At 43.6% G+C, this 18,899-nt stretch overlaps 2 protein-coding genes across 4 annotated transcripts in view; both read right to left on the bottom strand.

Moving 5' to 3' along the window:
- KLHL13 (kelch like family member 13) overlaps positions 1-18,899 on the bottom strand; it is a 1,461,558-nt gene that overhangs the window by 1,227,036 nt on the left and 215,623 nt on the right. The window lies entirely within an intron of this gene.
- Positions 1-18,899, bottom strand: part of GPC3 (glypican 3) — a 236,671-nt gene that overhangs the window by 87,376 nt on the left and 130,396 nt on the right. For all 3 annotated transcript variants that reach the window (XM_083595426.1, XM_083595427.1, XM_083595428.1), the window contains one exon: positions 952-1,085. In XM_083595426.1, coding sequence (XP_083451552.1) covers positions 952-1,085 — 134 coding nt within the window. The remainder of the gene's footprint in view (positions 1-951; positions 1,086-18,899) is intronic.

The following is an 18,899-nucleotide window of genomic DNA, read 5'->3' as shown; positions in this document are numbered from 1 at the left end:
CATCTTGTTTGTTTTGGCCCAGTTCTCTAATCTGTCAAGGTCGTTTTGAAGTGTGATCCTGTCCTCTGGGGTGTTAGCCACCCCTCCCAGTTTGGTGTCATCTGCAAATTTGATCAGGATGCCCTTGAGTCCATCATCCAAGTTGTTGATAAAGATGTTGAATAAGACCGGGCCCAAGACAGAACCCTGTGGCACCCCACTAGTCACTCTTCTCCAGGATGAAGAGGAAGCATTGATGAGCACCCTTTGGGTTCGGTCAGTCAGCCAGTTACAAATCCACTGAGTGGTAGCATAGTCAAGACCGCATTTTACCAGCTTCTTTACAAGAATATCATGGGGCACCTTGTCAAATGCCTTGCTGAAATCAAGGTAGGCTACATCCACTGCATTCCCTTCATCTACCAGGCTTGTAATTCTGTCAAAAAACAAGATCAGGTTAGTCTGACATGACTTATTTTTCAGAAATCCATGCTGACTATTGGTGATCACAGCATTCCTTTCTAGGTGCTCACAGACTGTTGGCTTAATGATCTGCTCCAGAATCTTCCCTGGTATTGATGTCAGACTGACCGGGCGGTAATTATTTCCCCTTTTTCCTCTTTCCCCTTTTTGAAAATAGGGACAACATTTGCCCTCCTCCAGTCTGCCGGGACTTCGCCTGTTCTCCAGGAATTCTCAAAGATGACTGCCAGTGGTTCTGAGATCACATCTGCCAGTTCTTTTAATACTCTTGGATGCAGTTCATCTGGCCCTGGAGACTTGAATACATCTAAACTAGCCAAGTATTCTTGTACTGTCTTGTACTATGATGAAACATTTTTTTTCCTGCTGAAAGAACTATGCACACAGTCCAGAGCTCCTTACAGGAAGGAGGGGGGGATAAAAATATAATACGTACATATTGAAAATAAATGGGAATCCTACGAAGATGGCTGGCATTGGCTTTCTCACCTCCTTCTAGTGGACAGAGTTTCTTCGTGTTCCACAGGAGCAACCCGTGTCATCTTCTCCTCAACGAAAAGGTCCTCAGGATACCAAGCTGACCGAGAATGCCTCTTCTGAGAAAGGCTGCATAACTTGCCAATCTGAAAAAAATAACAAAACCAAAGAACCATGAACCTCTCCCCCTCCCTGATATAGTTGCTGAAATGCTAGCAATTGTCAGGGCTGGTTCAGCTGCATAGAGACTCAGAGACAAGCAATAAAGTTGATTATTTGTTCAAGGAAACAGAATACAGAGAAACCCATAGGCAATACTGTCTCCCAGTAAAGCAGTTGCCAGAACTGATGATCTGTGCCTCCCACTTCCCTCTACATCTCCTGGGCCAGATGTTTCCTCCTTGAACTCCATCAGGGAGAGGTCCCCTGTGCTCTTTGTTCTCCTAGATGCAAGGTCCTCCCTGCCCATGGAGACAAGGGAGAAGGGGAGCTGGATACATTAGGACCCACAGGCTCCTTGTGAAGCTGCTGCAGCCTCTGTCCCCTCCTGCACCTCAGCTGCCTGTCCTAGAGTGCTTTCTGCCTCATCTTCCTCTCTCTTACTCAAGCCTGTTGCTTGTTCAGCATCCAACCATTCTGCCCCCGCTTCATCCTCTGACCTGTCTTCCTCATCCCACCACCATCTCCCTGGCTCTGAGCCTTCCTGTTCTGGGGTGGCCCTTGGGGGTTCTCTAGCTGGAGCCTCCCACCCCTCCTCCTCCTCCAGCCAGTCCCTGACAGCAACACTGGACACTGCCTTATATGGTCTATTGGTCCACCTAGCTTGTTAATGTCTACAAAGGCTCTCCAGGGTTTCAGGCAAGAGTCTGCAGCTGCCATTGGGGATTGAACCAGGAACCTTCTGCATGCAGAGCAGGTGGTCCTCCACAGAGCCCCACCCCTCTTTGCACATGCCAGATCATTTTAAGTCAACACCCTTTGAAACTGCAGGCCATTTTTTCATGGTTTCCTTTTAACATGACCAAAGGGGCAGAATGTGAATTTGTCTCATGTGACCAAAGCTGCAGAACAATCTAATTAAGGATGTTTTTAGCTTAAAATATTCTCATACGTTTATATATTTAAAAATTACGATTTTGTTCAAAAATCTCATCATTTCAGAATACATAGAACCACAATTTCATTTAAAAAATAAAAAAATACATGACTAATCTTTGTTGATGTGAGCACTTTATTATTCCGAGCATGAAAAGATAGCCAGCTCTCAGCAACTTTATTGCCACTTTGCCTGTTTTCTTAATTCTAAGGCAATTAACTTAATAGCATCATTATGCCTTTTATTTTCTCCTTATTCTGCTGCTGGCATCCCTCCTACTCTCCAGGATTTAGCGTAAAGGATCTTTGCATCTTACCACATACCTTTAATACTTCTCAGGATTTGCTATTTGCACACACACCTACAAGAGTCAATAAAAATGTTGCACAAGTCCAGAGAGCTGCATTCAGCCTCCACATTCAATATTTGTCCAATAGTTCTTTGCTGCTGGACACATCCACCACAGGCAGTAGAAAAGTTCCCAATCCCAACGAAAGTATTGGATAAAAATCTAACAGTGGTTGAAAGAGAGAAGTTTCAGAGTGAAACTGGTTTAACGGTAGCAAAGAAGGTGAAATACCTGGGGATTAATTTGACATCTAAGAATGTGAACTTATTTAAAGATAACTATGAGAAATGTTGGTCAGAAGTTAAGAAAGATTTAGAAGTATGGTCAAATTTGAGACTTTCCTTGTTAGGCCGAATTGCTGTTATTAAGATGAATGTCTTGCCGAGAATGTTGTTTTTGTTTCAAACATTACAGATTTTGGACAAAATGGATTGTTTCAAGAGGTGGCAAAAAGATATATCTAGATTTGTCTGGCAGGGCAAAAAGCCCAGAATAAAATTTAAGATACTAACTGATGCAAAAGAAAGAGGGGGGTTTGCCCTGCCGGACTTAAAGTTGTATTATGAATCAGCGGCTTTCTGCTGGCCGAAAAGTTGGCTGCTTCTTGAAAACACAGACATTTTGGATTTGGAAGGGTTCAATAACAGATTTGGCTGGCATGCATATATATGGTATGACAAGGTTAAAACTCATCAAGGTTTCAAAAACCATATTGTTAGGAAAGCATTATATAATGTTTGGAGTCGGTACAAAGATTTGTTGGAAAATAAAACCCCCAGGTGGTTGTCACCAATGGAAGCTAAGGAAGTGAAAAAACTTAATATGGAACCCAAATGGCCAAAATATTGGGAAATTATAGAACATGAGGAGGGAAAAGTGAAACTGCAGAGCTATGAGAAATTGAAGTCAAAAGTAAGAGATTGGCTTCATTACTATCAGATAAATGAAGTTTTCAAACTGGACAGGAAAATTGGCTTCCAGGTGGAGAGGTCAAAATTAGAAACAGAGTTATTGGAACCCAATACTAAGAATTTGTCAAGAATGTACAACTTGCTGTTGAAAAGGAATACACAGGATGAGACGGTTAAATCAGCTATGATTAAATGGGCACAAGACATTGGTCATAACATTATGTTTGCTGACTGGGAACAGTTATGGACCACCGGTATAAAGTTCACGGCATGTAATGCCTTAAGAGAGAACATTATGAAAATGATATATAGGTGGTACATGACCCCAGTCAAGCTTGCAAAAATTTATCATACGCCCAATAATAAATGTTGGAAATGTAAGGAAACTGAAGGTACTTTCTACCACCTTTGGTGGACGTGCCCAAGGATCAAGGCCTTCTGGGAAATGATTTATAATGAAATGAAAAAGGTGCTTAAATGCACATTCGTGAAGAAACCAGAAGCCTTCCTCCTGGGCATGGTAGGCCAATTGGTGTCAAGGAAAGATAGGACGTTTTTTATGTATGCTACAACAGCAGCAAGAGTACTTTTAGCAAAGTATTGGAAGACACAAGAACTACCCACACTGGAAGAATGGCAGACCAAGGTGATCGACTACATGGGACTGGCGGAGATGACTGGCAGAATCCGTGACCAAGGGAAAGAGACGGTGGAAGAAGATTGGAAGAAATTTAAAGTTTATCTTAAGAATTGTTGTAAAATTAATGAATGTTAAAATGTCTTGGGTAATGCAAAATAGAATTGCAGTGATAAATAATTGGATATGAGAAAAAAGATTTAAAGAAAGTGCTATAAGAAATTGAAATTAGGGGTTGCTGGAATGATTTAAAACAGGGATGCAGAAAGGGGAGGTATGGGGAAGTCGCTGGAAGAAGGTTTTAGGAAAGAAAGGTCAAGAAATTATACGTGTTTATATGTTTGTCTGTTTATGTATTGTGTTGTATTGTCTTTAATATGTGTTGAAAAACCAATAAAAAATTTAAAAAAAAAGAAAGAAAAGTTCCCAATCCCGCCTCACATTTCCATCACATGAGATATTAAGTACCTGTCCTATTTTAAGGTTTCCTAGTGTGGTGTTTGGTGTAAGGTTGAGATGGGAGGTGGTCCAGTGTCAAGTCTAACCCCCTCCCCATGGCACCTATCCTGGATCTGGCACCTCTGGGTGGTACTTTGCTCCTCTTTGCCCTTGCTTCCTCTTAGTGTGCAATGGTCCCTCATCACATCTTGCTCTTCCCGTCTCTGCAGCACCTTCATCCAGCATGAGTCACTCCATCCTCCTCTGTGCTCCAACATCCTACATCACCCCCTTGGTCTTCACAATACTCCTCTTCATGTCTACCCTGGAGAGTTGTGTTGACATTTGGGCTTGCCTCTTCTTCCTTTAAATAGGGCACTACTGTTAGGGTGGGTTCCAATCTGAGTCAGCTACAGGTGCAGGGATCACCTGCTCTGTGCTTTCAGCCTGCTCAGGCACAGCAGGCCAGCATTTCCTCAGGCATTCCACACTTGTGTCTGGCGGGTATTCTCTCCAAGCTGCTGACCACATGCATGCAGCTGCCCACTCCTTCTCCTTGGCAAACAATGTTGTTTTTCCCTCCTTGCCTACTTACAGGCTCACGGTGACAGCAGCAGTAGGGCGGGTGAGTATGTTGGGGCTCCCTGCTTGCTTGAACAGATCCCTCTGGTAATTCTCCCACCAGTCCCATGCTCCCTCTTCAGTCCCTGTTGCTGCCCTCTTCCCGGTTCCCCATGTCTGCCCCATCCTGATAGCTCGACATCAAGCACTCTTCGCCTTGACTGTCACTTCCCCCTCCCCAGCAAGCCTCTTCCAGGTGATCCTCACCATCAGTGTTAGTTTCCTCCTCCTCTGTGGTGCCCCTGTGTCCCCTGGCTTCACAGACACCCTCTCCCAGGCATGGCAAATCATGGGAAACAGGCTGATCCATGACACGTAGGTCCAATATTTTGCAACATTAAATGTGTCCTTGGACTTCAACCATTATGGGTGGATTAATGCAGCACATGAGTTTAAGACATGGTAGTATTTGACAGCCCAAGTCAGTCAGAAAGAGCAGGGGCACTGGGAAGGGAGGGCTCTATTTGCTATAACAATCCCAACTGACAGAGCTTTTCTTAGAATCATAGAATCATAGAGTTGGAAGAGACCACAAGGGCCATCTAGTCCAACCCCCTGCCAAGCAGGAAACACCATCAGAGCACTCCTGACATATGGTTGTCAAGCCTCTGCTTAAAGACCTCCAAAGAAGGAGACTCCACCACACTCCTTGGCAGCAAATTCCACTGTCGAACAGCTCTTACTGTCAGGAAGTTCTTCCTAATGTTTAAGTGGAATCTTCTTTCTTGTAGTTTGGATCCATTGCTCCGTGTCCGCTTCTCTGGAGCAGCAGAAAACAACCTTTCTCCCTCCTCTATGTGACATCCTTTTATATATTTGAACATGGCTATCATATCACCCCATAACCTCCTCTTCTCCAGGCTAAACATGCCCAGCTCCCTTAGCCGTTCCTCATAAGGCATCGTTTCCAGGCCTTTGACCATTTTGGTTGCCCTCCTCTGGACACGTTCCAGTTTGTCAGTGTCCTTCTTGAACTGTGGTGCCCAGAACTGGACACAGTACTCCAGGTGAGGTCTGACCAGAGCAGAATACAGTGGCACTATTACTTCCCTTGATCTAGATGCTATACTCCTATTGATGCAGCCCAGAATTGCATTGGCTTTTTTAGCTGCCGCGTCACACTGTTGGCTAATGTCAAGTTTGTGGTCAACCAAGACTCCTAGATCCTTTTCACATGTACTGCTCTCAAGCCAGGTGTCACCCATCTTGTATTTGTGCCTCTCATTTTTTTTGCCCAAGTGCAATACTTTACATTTCTCCCTGTTAAAATTCATCTTGTTTGTTTTGGCCCAGTTCTCTAATCTGTCAAGGTCGTTTTGAAGTGTGATCCTGTCCTCTGGGGTGTTAGCCACCCCTCCCAGTTTGGTGTCATCTGCAAATTTGATCAGGATGCCCTTGAGTCCATCATCCAAGTTGTTGATAAAGATGTTGAATAAGACCGGGCCCAAGACAGAACCCTGTGGCACCCCACTAGTCACTCTTCTCCAGGATGAAGAGGAAGCATTGATGAGCACCCTTTGGGTTCGGTCAGTCAGCCAGTTACAAATCCACTGAGTGGTAGCATAGTCAAGACCGCATTTTACCAGCTTCTTTACAAGAATATCATGGGGCACCTTGTCAAATGCCTTGCTGAAATCAAGGTAGGCTACATCCACTGCGTTCCCTTCATCTACCAGGCTTGTAATTCTGTCAAAAACGAGAGGTGCACAACCTCTTCTGTATTAATGCTGTCCACAGCGAGTCGTATGCACCCACCTGTTAGGCTCCGGGGTCTTAAATCACAGCATGCCACTGGCTGCGCCCAAACTCTGATGGTTCTTTCATCCACAAGAGCAGGGTTGTTGTTTTTTACAGATAGTAACTGGCGTTATTGAATTTTTATGTTCTTGGCCCAGCCAGCCAGCTGTGTTCAGCTGTTCCTGATAAGCACTGTGGTGAACTGATGTTAAAGAGAGATGTCAATGCTATCAATCAACAGTCTCTATATATCTGAACCTTTTTCTAGGTTGCTGAGCTCAAGGAAAACAGACATACAAACAAGCAGCACACTGAAACACTTGCTAAAACCTCATTTGTGGCCTTCCTTCAGAGGCTGGAGCCCCCATTTTTTTCCAAAGAGAAGCTTATTTTGTTTCTTATTAGTTTACAAAGGAAAAAAGGGCAACAATTAAGGTTAGGCCATCGACCGTGGTTTATAAAATTATGCGTGATGTAGGGGAGAATGGGAGAAGATTTCTCTTTGTGTGTGTTAAATAATGGAACTCAGGGTCACCCAGCAAAATCAGTGGGCAGGAGGTTCAGAGCTGACATACTCTAGGCACCATGCGTAATTTATGAAATGCACTGCCACAAGCTGTGGCGACAGTATCTAGCATAGATGGCTTCAAAGCAGGGCTGGACACATTAGAGTTCCACTGAGGAGGAGAGAGATCTATCCATGGCTAATGAGCATGACAGCCTCCACATGTTCAGAGGCAGAATACACCTGGGAGTCACAAGAACTCAGTGTCTTTAAAAAAAAATTTAAAAAATTATTAGTTTTCCAATTTTATAACAAACATATCAACAAACAAGAAAAACATAACCCTATCAACAAACAAACAAACAAATAAACAAACATTTATCCTAACTGAAATAATTCCACTTTTGTTATCATTGTTAAATGACTTCCTCGAATCCCCCTGGCTGAGTTTCCATATAAATCATTGTAGCAGTTTTCCAAAACTATTTTCACATAAAGCTACTAGGTTAATTAACACCTTTCTTTCTTTTCATTTTGACTTTTATCCATAATGCTCTACAATATTACATATTTAAATCCTAGGCCCACCTGTTACTCACAAGTAATTCTATTTAAGGTAAATTATCTTAGCATATTTAACTAAGTAATCTTTAAACTTCTTCCAATCCTCTTGATACTCCTCCTCCTTCTGGTTGCGGACTCTTCCGGTCAGATCGGCTAGCTCCGAAAAGACCATCATCTTCATCTGCCATTCTTCCACTGTTGGTACTTCTTGTAATTTCCAGTTTTTGGCCAGCAAAATTCTAGCTGCAGTTGTGGCATACAAAAACAATCTAACATCTTTCTTGGGCAATTCCAAACCTGTTATTCCAAGTAGAAAGGCTTCTGAAATGTATATTTCAACATTTTTTTCAATTCATTATAAATCTTTTCCCAGAAGTCTTTCACCTTGGGACACGTCCACCACATATGGTAAAATGTACCTTCTTTTTCTTTACATTTTCAACATAGATTATCACTCTTGTGGTAGATCTTTGCTAATTTTACAGGGGTTAAGTACCATCTATACATCATTTTCATAACATTTTCCTTTAACACCGTACATCCTGTAAACTTAACCCCTTTGTTCCATAACCTTTCCCAATCTTCAAACATTATATTGTGTCCAACATCTCTTGCCAAATCTATCATCACAGATTTAACTTGTTCATCCTTTGTGTGCCACTGCAACAGTAAATTATACATTTTAGATAGGTTTTTAACATTAGTATCTAACAACTCCATTTCCAATTTGTTTTTTTCCATTGCAAAACCATTTTTCTTGTCTAGCTTAAACAATTCATTGATCTGATAGTATTGTAACCAATTCATTTTCTCTTTAATTTGATCAAATGGACTTAATTTAAATCCTTGATTATCTTCCAGCAATAGGTCAGAATATCTCAACCATTTGGTCTCCATATTTAACTTTTTCTGGGCCTTTGCCTCCATTGGCGGAAGCCACCTGGGTGTTTTCCTTTCTAAGAGATCTATGTATTTTATCCAAACATTATATAAAGATTTTCTGACTACATGATTCTTAAAACCATTATGGGCCTTTATCTTGTCGTACCATAGATAAGCATGCCAACTAAATACATTGTCAAACTGCTCCAAATCAAGAACCTCAGCATTATCTAATTGAATTCATTCCTTAACCCAACAAAGGGCTCCGGCTTCAAAGTATATCTTCAAATCTGGCAGGGAGAATCCCTCTCTTCCTTTTGAATCCGTTAATAATTTATATTTAATTATGGGTTTTTTCCCTTGCCAGATAAATTTAGACAAAGCTTTCTGCCATTCTTTAAAACATTTTGCATTATCAATAATTGGGAGGACTTGAAACAAAAACAACATCTTTGGCAATACATTCATCTTAACCACAGATATTCGGCCCATTGCTGACTATTTTAGATTTGACCAACTCTAAAGATCTCTTTTAATTTCATTCCATAATTTCTCGTAGTTATCTTTATATAAATTCAAGTTTTTCACTGACAAATTTACATCCAGATACTTAACTTTTTTCACTAAGACTAGGCCCATTTTTTCTTGCAATATTTTCCTTTCGTCATTATCCAGGTTTTTCTCCAATACTTTGGTTTTGCTCTTATTTAACTTAAATCCTGCCACCTGTCCGAACTCCTGTATCAGCTCCAATGCTTTTGCTGCACTGGAGGCTGGATCTTGAAGCGTTAACACCAAATCTTCAGCAAAGGCTTCTAATTTATATTGTTTTGAGCCTACTATAATACCTTTAACTTGTTCATCCTTCCTTATCATGCTTAACAAGACCTTCAGGACCGATATAAAAAGCAGAAGGGAAAGTGGGCACCTTTGCCTGGTACCCTTTTCAATTCTAATTTCTTCTGACAACACATTGTTAATTATAATTTTTGCTTTTTGTTCATGGTAGATTGCATTGATACCATTTAAAAACTCCTGTCCAACCCCAAAACTTTCTAGATTTTGTATCATAAATCTCCAAGACAGATTATTGAAGGCCTTCTCCGCATCAATAAACATTAACATTGCTTTACAAAAAAAATTTAGCTTCCAACTTTTCCAAGATGTCGACTATATTCCTAATATTGTCTTTCGTATGTCTTCCAGGCAGAAATCCTACCTGGAGGAGAGCTCAGTGTCTTGCTTGTGGACTCCCTGGAGGAATCTGGTTGGCCACCACAGGAAGCAATGATGGGTCAGCATCTCACTCTGCTTTCAGATGTCCTCCAGATGAAACTGGTGCTTAAGCAAACTTCAAACAATGGCGTAAGAGCCTGGCAAACCTAGTTTCCTGGTTTGGACGCAATGAGAAACCATGGCCAACTGCACCCAGAAAGTGTTGAACTGCAGCAAGCCAATGAGAGAACAGGCAGCAAGGGTGAAAGGCTCACATAACCTTGGCTTAATAAATTGAGAAGCATACATCCAAACCAGGCCCTTCTCTTTGCAAAACTAACACTGGGCCATAGTTTAGTGTTACACATACAATTTTTTTTCAAGCATTAGGCTCAAGTGCTACCTTCCCCACACTCTCCATGTGCGGTAATCAGAAGTTTGTAACAGCAAGTAGAAGCAAAGCATCTTTTGCTGCTGCATGTGAACTTGGCTTGCCAAGACCTCAAAGCATGGTCTGAGCTTGGTTTGCTGGAGAACTGTACCTGAGCAGCCCCACCATGTAGCAAATTACCTATATGCCTTTCCTCTGCCCTTAGCCAGCTGCATGCTCTGTGATTAAAAGAAAACCATCCCTCCCCATTAGCAGCCTCACTGTGCAGTTCAGTAACTAAATCAGCAACACACACATAGACACTCCTTTGCCATCACTGTATTATCTGCAGCACCGTTTACACAGGCAGCTGTTCTGCTGTCAAGACATTTCTATTTTAATTACTAGTTAGATCTCAGCTGGCTAGCAACAAGCTCCTTCGCACCTGAAACCATCCTCTATGAAACAGCTTCCACTCCACAGCAGCTTTTGCTTTTTCAGTTTCCCTGCAATCATTTCTTCCCCTCCTTCTTTCTTTTATCCAACTCTCTCTGTAATTCTTCTCCTCAGCATGCCATCTCACCACCACCACCACCCTGCTGCCAAGTCACAGGCAAGGAAATTGCTAAGTAAGCCCTACTGTGCTCTGGCGAAGAAGGTCAATTTCCCCCACCAATTGAATCATATTAGTGAAAACAACATACAAAAATACACTATATTAGGGGGAACAAAATGTGCATTAGTTAAAAATACGCCAAAAGTGTGTTTATGGGGAGAAATTCACATTACAACTCTGAAAATATTTCAAGACAATCATTTATTATATGGTCACAGACTGCAAAAACGAAGCATACAAGAATGAGCATGTAGAACACACTATCTTTTAAAATAAGAACATAAGATACAAATTACAGTTAAAATGAGACTATCATCTTGCAAGACCTTCAAACAAAGAAGAGGAGCCTGACCACTGACTCTCCCATTAGCTTGTTTGTATCCGCTCCGGCGGGAAGGTAAATGGCGTTTCCGTGCGCTGCTCTGGTTTGCAAGAAGCGGCTTAGTCCTGCTGGCCACATGACCCGGAAGCTGTACGCCAGCTCCCTCGGGCAATAAAGCGAGATGAGCACCGCAACCACAAAGTCAGTCACGACTGCACCTAATGGTCAGAAGTCCCTTTACCTTTTATCAGCTGAGAAATATCTCAAGGACTATTTCAATGTCCTGCCTGGGTTCATCCGGGGCAAAAAAACAGCTACTCCCCACCACTGCCTAGCTATGACTCTGGCCCTTGTGTGGTATTTTCTTTTTCTTTTTTCTTTTTAAAGCATTGCAAATTGCTGCAGAATGGTGAAGAACTTGATTTAAGAATGGAAAAATGAAAAACAGGGAAACTGAAACCAGAAGATTCGCCTGTCCCTAATTGTAAGTTTATTCCCGCTTAGTTTTAATTAATGTTAATCCCTACTATTGTGTTTGCATCTTTAAAAATATTTATCATAAAGTTTAGCCTTTCCCTCAACTGCTTCATCTTTGCAGTCCCCAACTTCTCCGCCCTTTGCAGCTCTGCAATAAGCAGCTCCCCCCCCCCCGCCGCCGCCCCCTTCCTGCAGCAACCTGTTAGCAGAATGCCCTGCAGTGCAAATAAGTGCATTTCTTCCATTTAAAGTTACCATAAGGTGACCCTCAACTCCATTAAGCGCTTACTGCTATAGAAGTCAGTTTAATTAAATTCCCCTCTCTTTTTTTAAGGGAAATGTTTAAAACATACATTGGAATGATGGGGTTTAGAGCATAAAGTTTTTTAATAGTAGTAGCCAGCTCCATTTAACATTTCTACAGGTGTAATAAAAATGCTAATATATGTTAATGTTTAGTCTGTGGTTAATGTTTTGTCTTCTTAATTTCCCCAGGGCTTTTATTGCAGATTTAAATCTGCCAGGATTCTCAATGGATTGCATCGCTTTCTGCAAAGGCACATCTCCCGAGCGAATACTGATTAAGAACAAAGTGAATAAACTTCTCGCTGCCCCCACCTCAAATCGCCCTCTTATTGTTGCACGCCTGTAATCATTATACACATTTTGTCATAAAGAGTCGGAGCAGGAGGAATCGTGCTCCTCCCCCCTCTTCTTCCTTCCTTGGGTTGGGGGGCTTACGGGACGAGTAAGAACACTCATGCTAACGCTGTTTTAAAAACACCAGAAAAAGGAAGACTTTGCCTGGACTAGTGGCCCAAATCGCTTAAACAGGCCAGCTGGAAGAGCGGAAGTCTGACAGCAGAATACCAGAGCTGGCTCTGACATTGGGCGGATGCTGGAGGCAGGGGCAGCAGCCTCCTGGCTGTTCCAACTGGGCATTCTCCCGCAAGGGAGGACAGAGATTGCTGCCTTCAGCTGTGCTGGAGGACACTGTCCTGCAGCCGGTACTGGAGTAAGAGCCAGCTGCCAGTCTAGTTAGCTTCTGTAAGCCATAGGATCGTAGAACTGTAGAGTCATCTAGCGCAGCCCCTGCAGTGCAGGAATTGCTCAGCTAAAGCATCCATGAGAGATGGGAGTCCAACCTCTGCTTAAAAACCTCCATGAAAGGAGAGCCCACAACCTCCCGAGGGAGACTGTTCCACTTTCGGACATCAGAAAGGTTTTCTGTATGTTTAGTTGGAATCTCCCTTCTTGTAACTGTGGGAGCAAGTTCCATTGTTTAACTATAAGCTGCATGAAGAAGCCCTTTCTCTTTCTCTTTCCTGAATCTTCCAACAGTCAGCTTCATTGTATGTCCACAAGTTCTAGCATTATGCATGAGAAAAGCTTTCCTTCATCCACTTCCTCAGAATCATGCATAATATTATGCACCCCATTTCTCAGCCATTTCGAGCTCTGCAATATCCTTTTTAAGAGCGACTGTCCTGATTGGGCTGCATCAGTTGCAACCCCAATTTTCTATGCTCCGCCTCAAACACTGAAATCTCATGATTTGGCACCACTGGTGGTTCCTGACACCCCTGAGGTTCGACTGACCTTTGTCAGGTTCTGCCCTGTGGAACTCATTGCCAACAGGAGTCCAGCAAAAGTCAGACTGCTTTTTTAAAATAATAATATAATAAATTTTTATTTATACCCCACCCTTCCCGATTCAGGAAACCGGGCTCATTTAAAACACTTAATTGATGCTACAAAAAAAAGCATAAAATACGGTATAAAGTGTAAATAACAATAAAATCAAAAATAAATTTGATTTGAAGGGGGAAATCCATCCAATAAACATTAGATGATCACCAGGGCTGGCTGGCTAAATTAGTCCCACTTGGGCCAGCAAGGAGACCAGGGGAGAACCAGCTGTGGGATCCCAGAGCAGGCAATCTTCACAAAAAGGGGAGGGAGAGGGAAGGAAGGGGAACAAAAGATCAGGCTGAGTTCAAATGGAAAGCCAGGCAGAATAGCTCTGTCTTACAGACCCTGCGGAAAGAAGTCAGATCCTGCAGGGCCCTGGTCAGACAGGCCTTTTGAACATTGATGTTTTTAATCCAGCTATTTATTTATTTGTTTCATAAAATTTATATACCACTTGATTAGTAGAACCAAAGAAACCATAAAACCATAAAAGAATGAAGCGATGAATTATCAGTAAAAACACCTATTTAAAATATTCAAAGAATAATTAAAATCATCCGTAAGCAAAAACCAGATTGAAACACACATAAACATTCTACATGTCTGAACAAGCTTGCCTAAACAAAAAATTTTTAGCAGGTGCTGAAAAGCATACAGTGAAGGCACTAGTCTGATATCAATAGGTAGGGAGTTCCAAAGTGTAGGCTCTGCCACTGAAAACCAGATCGTTTGATTGACGAACTGTAGTGTTTCTTTTCCCCCAAATGTTTTTGTTGCAGTATTGTATTTTCATGTTGCATATTGCCTTGTTACTTGTCTTTGGAAGAACAGTTTATACATATTAGAAATTAAACAAATAAAACAACCAAAAGATTCTGTAATAATTGGCTGCTACTTCAAAGGCAGTGAATCGGACAAAGTTATGTAAAAGCAACTTTTAAAATTTAAGTCCTTCTGACATGACCTCACATGCCACAGGAGAAGGAAACACACTCTGTGCCCAGCAGACAGTTCAATAATGCGAGAGCTTTCAGTAATTCATTGTCAAAATGTGTAAAAGCATCAAAACATAAATGCTTAGAATATCACAGTCTTTGTCACACCAGTTAACACTCTCTCCTGAAAAACATGCTACTGACATATACATCATGGCCACAACCACGACAGATGTCAACGTCGGGTTAAGTGGGGTGGCAGTAATACAGAATGAGACACACAGAGCGGGCAGGGGGTGGCGGCAGAATATCTATTAAGTGGTTCAATTCCAGTACGGTGGTACCTCGGGTCACATACGCTTCAGGTTACAGATGCTTCAGGTTACAGACTCCGCCAACCCAGAAATAGTACCTCAGGTTAAGAACTTTGCTTCAGGATGAGAACAGAAATTGGGCTCTGGCAGCGCAGCGGCAGCAGGAGGCCCCATTAGCTAAAGTGGTGCTTCAGGTTAAGAACAGTTTCAGGTTAAGAACGGACCTCCGGAACGAATTACCGTATTTTTCGCTCTATAAGATGCACCAGACCACAAGACGCACCTAGTTTTTGGAGGAGGAAAACAAGAAAAAAAATATTCTGAACCTCAGAAGCCCGAACAGCAAGAGGGATCGCTGTGCAGTGAAAGCAGCAATCCCTCTTGCTGTTCTGGCTTCTGGGATAGCTGCGCAGCCTGCATTCGCTCCATAAGACGCACACACATTTCCCCTTACTTTTTAGGAGGGAAAAAGTGAGTCTTATAGAGCAAAAAATACGGTAAGTACTTAACCCGAGGTACCACTGTACTTTAAAAAATAGGGGGGGAGCCCACTGGATCAGGCCAAAAGGCCACCTAGCCCAGGATCCTGCTCTCATTGTGGACAAGCCCGCAAGCAGGAACTGAAGGCAGCAGTGACACTCTTTCCCCTTTTCAGTGGCGTAGCGTGGGGGGTGCAGGGGGGGCTGGCCGCACCGGGCGCAACATCTGGGGGGGCGCTCGCACTCGCAGCTCTCTGCCCCTACTAAAATCCACGGGTTAGGGGGCGCAAATTACTTGCCTTGCCCCGGGTGCTGACAACCCACGCTACGCCACTGCCCAATTTGAACCCCAGCAACTGGCATTCAGAGGACTGCTGCTCCCTGCAAGCTGAGGGGCAATGGAACTGTCAGAGTTTGCAGCTACTGATCTTGATTAGCAAGTTGGACTTACCATAAAGTTCTTCTGGTCAGCAGAGAGTGCGCCAGCCAGGAAAGGGTTACCGTAACTCTTCCTAGAGGCAGAGTCAAATCACAGTTGAAGAGTGTGATGGCAGCAGGGGGAGGTACCCCGGACTCTGCCTCCAGAGAGACCACAGTCAAAACTGGCTGAAGGACAGGAGCCAGTCTGGCTTCTCCAGGAAGGCAGTTCCAAAGTCTGGGAGCAGCCCTCTCCTGCGCCCCCACCAAGCATGCTCAAATCAGTATGGTACTTGAGGAATCCAGTAGTCAAAGGCGCAGCAGGTATAATACACAGCTAAGCAAGCAAAGACATTGCACTCAAGGTGCCTTTTTGGGCTGGGCAAGCAAAATGGAACTCCTTCTGGTGGGCTGGGGCTGCAGCACTGTTTGCACCAGACTGCCCATGCCCCAGGTGATGGGAAGAAAGCCAGCACTTCCTTCCAGGGAGCCAGACTTTACTCCTGACACCTCCTCTTTAGACAGAGGTGTCTCAGCTGAAGTGGGCAGGGAGGAAGGATCTAATGGCACAGGCAGCAGAACGGGGTCTTCTGGAGAGGCTTGCATGGGCTGGCTCAGTGACCGCCCACTAGGTCTCTCCCTGGGATCTGACTCGCCACCCATCATGTCCTCCCCAGCCAACTTGGATCCCTGGGCTGCCAGCCTCCATCTCTTTGGGCTCCTCTCACCCCTTGTCCTGATCTGACCCTCCCCTCCAAGTCAGTTCCATAGGAATCATGGCAACCTGGGACCTTTCACTTAAAAAGGAGCTGCTCTTCCACTGAGCTACAGCCTACATTTTTCCCCTGGCTCAGATTCTGCAATGTTTCTGCCCAGCCAGACCTCTGTAACATTGGACCCTACTGGACCCTACTGGACCCTACTGGACCCTCAAACCAATGGTGCATGCAGACACGTGTGTGTGTGTGTGTGTGTGTGTGTGTGTGTGTTCGTGCGCGTGTGCGCACGCGCATACACACACACACAGAGGCAGTCTCAGGTATGAGCTGCTTGCAGAGACAGGAGTCCATTCATTCTTCAGGCCTTGCAAATCTGCCTCTATAAAGGCAACAGGATTCTCTTTGCTTTCCCTGTGAGCAATTTACATTCTAGCAAGTAATTAGCAATGCTTGAAGGGGGGGGGTGGCTGACGTTCAGCAGACCTGCTGTGCTGTGCCCACCCTCCTAATGCAAATCATATTCAATTGCTTATTAGCAGACTCTAAGCATTTGCATACCAGCAGACATGACATGAGGCTGCAGCAAGAGAATTAGAAAGGTTAAGTGCAGAACAGAAACAACAAATTAGGAAGCTGTCTTCAGCAGCAAGTAAAAATCACAGAAAGGTGTCAGCATTGAGGTGGGGAGAGAAGAAGGCTGGGGTGGGTGGGTGTCTGTGCACAAGTGGCAGGATTACGGACACTCAAGTCAGCCAGTGATGTCAAATGTGCCAACAACTATACATAGCAGAAATGGAGCCAGATGCAATTCTGACGCACATCAAAGAGAGCTGTGACTTTTACTGGATTACAACTATGGGAAGGGGATGTAGCTCCAAGACAGATCATCTGCTTTGCATGCAGAAGGTCCCAGGATCAATCTCCAGGAATGTGTGAGAAAAAGTCACACCTGAAACTCCGAAGAATCATGGTCAGTCAGTCTAGATGGAAAAGGAGTTTGGGTTCTACTATGAGGCAGCTTCTGATATTCCTCAATGAAAAAACTTATTTAGCAAAAGGAGCTGTTAACTGTGCAAGGGATGTCTTCAGCTAATAAATATCATTTTGTTTCCTGTCTGAAATTGGTGAGAGCAAATGGCAAGAGCCTAATTTTTAAGAACTTGTATTTTATATTTTGTACCACTTTGTATTTATTTATTTATTTATTGACTGCATCGTACATTTGGGAAAGGCCTTTGGCTAAAAGCAACGCATACAGCTGTTCCTAAACCAGACATGAGCAGATTTCCAGCATGCAGAGTCTACCTTTTGTGCAAGGACCTCGCTCACCAGTCACAAAATGGGGGCTTACAGGGTAGGAAGAGGCAGCCTCCTCCCCCCCCCCATGCCCCCAGCGCACTCAATATGCTTTGGACAATAACTCACATCATCTCTGACCACTGGCCATGCTGCCTGGGGCTGGTGTGCATTGTTCTTCAAAACACCTAGAGGACACCAGGTGGAGGAAGGCTGATTGCATCCCATGAGTCACACTTGGGATGCCTGGGTCTGCAATTTAACTTGGCATTGCCCCTTACATCTTAGGCTGTATTAACAGAAGCACAGTGCCAAGATTGCAAGGAGCTGTGCTTCTACTCTATGCTGTGCTGGTCAGGCCACATCTGGAACACATCTGGAGCACTGAATTCTGGGTGTCACATTTTAAGAAGGACACTGACAAACCAGAGTGCATGCAGAGGAGTGTAACTCCAGCTGAACTATTCTAAATTGCACAGAGAGCTAGAAATAAATCTCCATCTGCCTTCTGCTCATTGCTAAATTAAGCTACCCTTGATTTACCTGAATGCATCCAGTGTTTATGGCTTGTGTTGTCCAGTTGTTGAACTACAGTGCAATGTAGTAATCAGAGTACTGGCCTGGTAGACTAGGGTTCGAATATATGCTCAGCCATCAAGCTACCTGGGTGACCTTGGTCCACTCAGTGTCTCTCAGCCTAACAGGGATGTTGTGAAGAATGAAATGAGGAGGAAGAGAACAACACATGCCACCTTGAGCTCCCTGGAGGAAATGCAAGATATAAATGTGGCAAGTAAAATCAACAACAAATCATCCCTAACCATTTTCCATGCCTGCGGGAGTTCAACAAAACCAGGAGGGTGAGAGAGCCACCGCTCTTTGTCTTTGTCTGAGTTACAAAGATCACAGCACACTTCACATCTCAAAAGCAAAGAATGGCTATTGTAGAATTCACGGAAAGTTCAGAAAAGGCCACCCAAAGTGATCACAATGCTGGTACACGATCTGGAAGGTACAACATTGCCTGCGCTGGAAATAAATAAATTAAAACAGACTACGGGGGGATATCATTTAAGCACCAGCAGTGACAAACCACAGACATCTTCTTCCAAACTTGGGGACAGGGAGGAACTGTTGTGAATCACTACAATGCACAAAAGAAGCACAAGAAGTTTAACAGCTTCCCTCTGAGAAAGCAAAAGATTTACAAAAGGGTGGGGGGGGGGAGTCCAGAGCTATCAAACTCTGGAAAGCAGAGGCGTTTTTGACTGTGGGTTTTCTGCAATTAGTGCCTGTGCGCCCCCCTTATGATGGACTATCATCCTCAGAGTGAAGAGCAATATTCTAGGAAACGGAGCATTAACTTGT

The sequence above is a fragment of the Podarcis filfolensis genome (assembly GCF_964270895.1).
Source record: "Podarcis filfolensis genome assembly, chromosome: Z".
Taxonomy (NCBI): domain Eukaryota; kingdom Metazoa; phylum Chordata; class Lepidosauria; order Squamata; family Lacertidae; genus Podarcis; species Podarcis filfolensis.
Note: the sequence above shows the minus strand (reverse complement) of the source record. Positions and strands in the feature narration are given on the sequence as shown.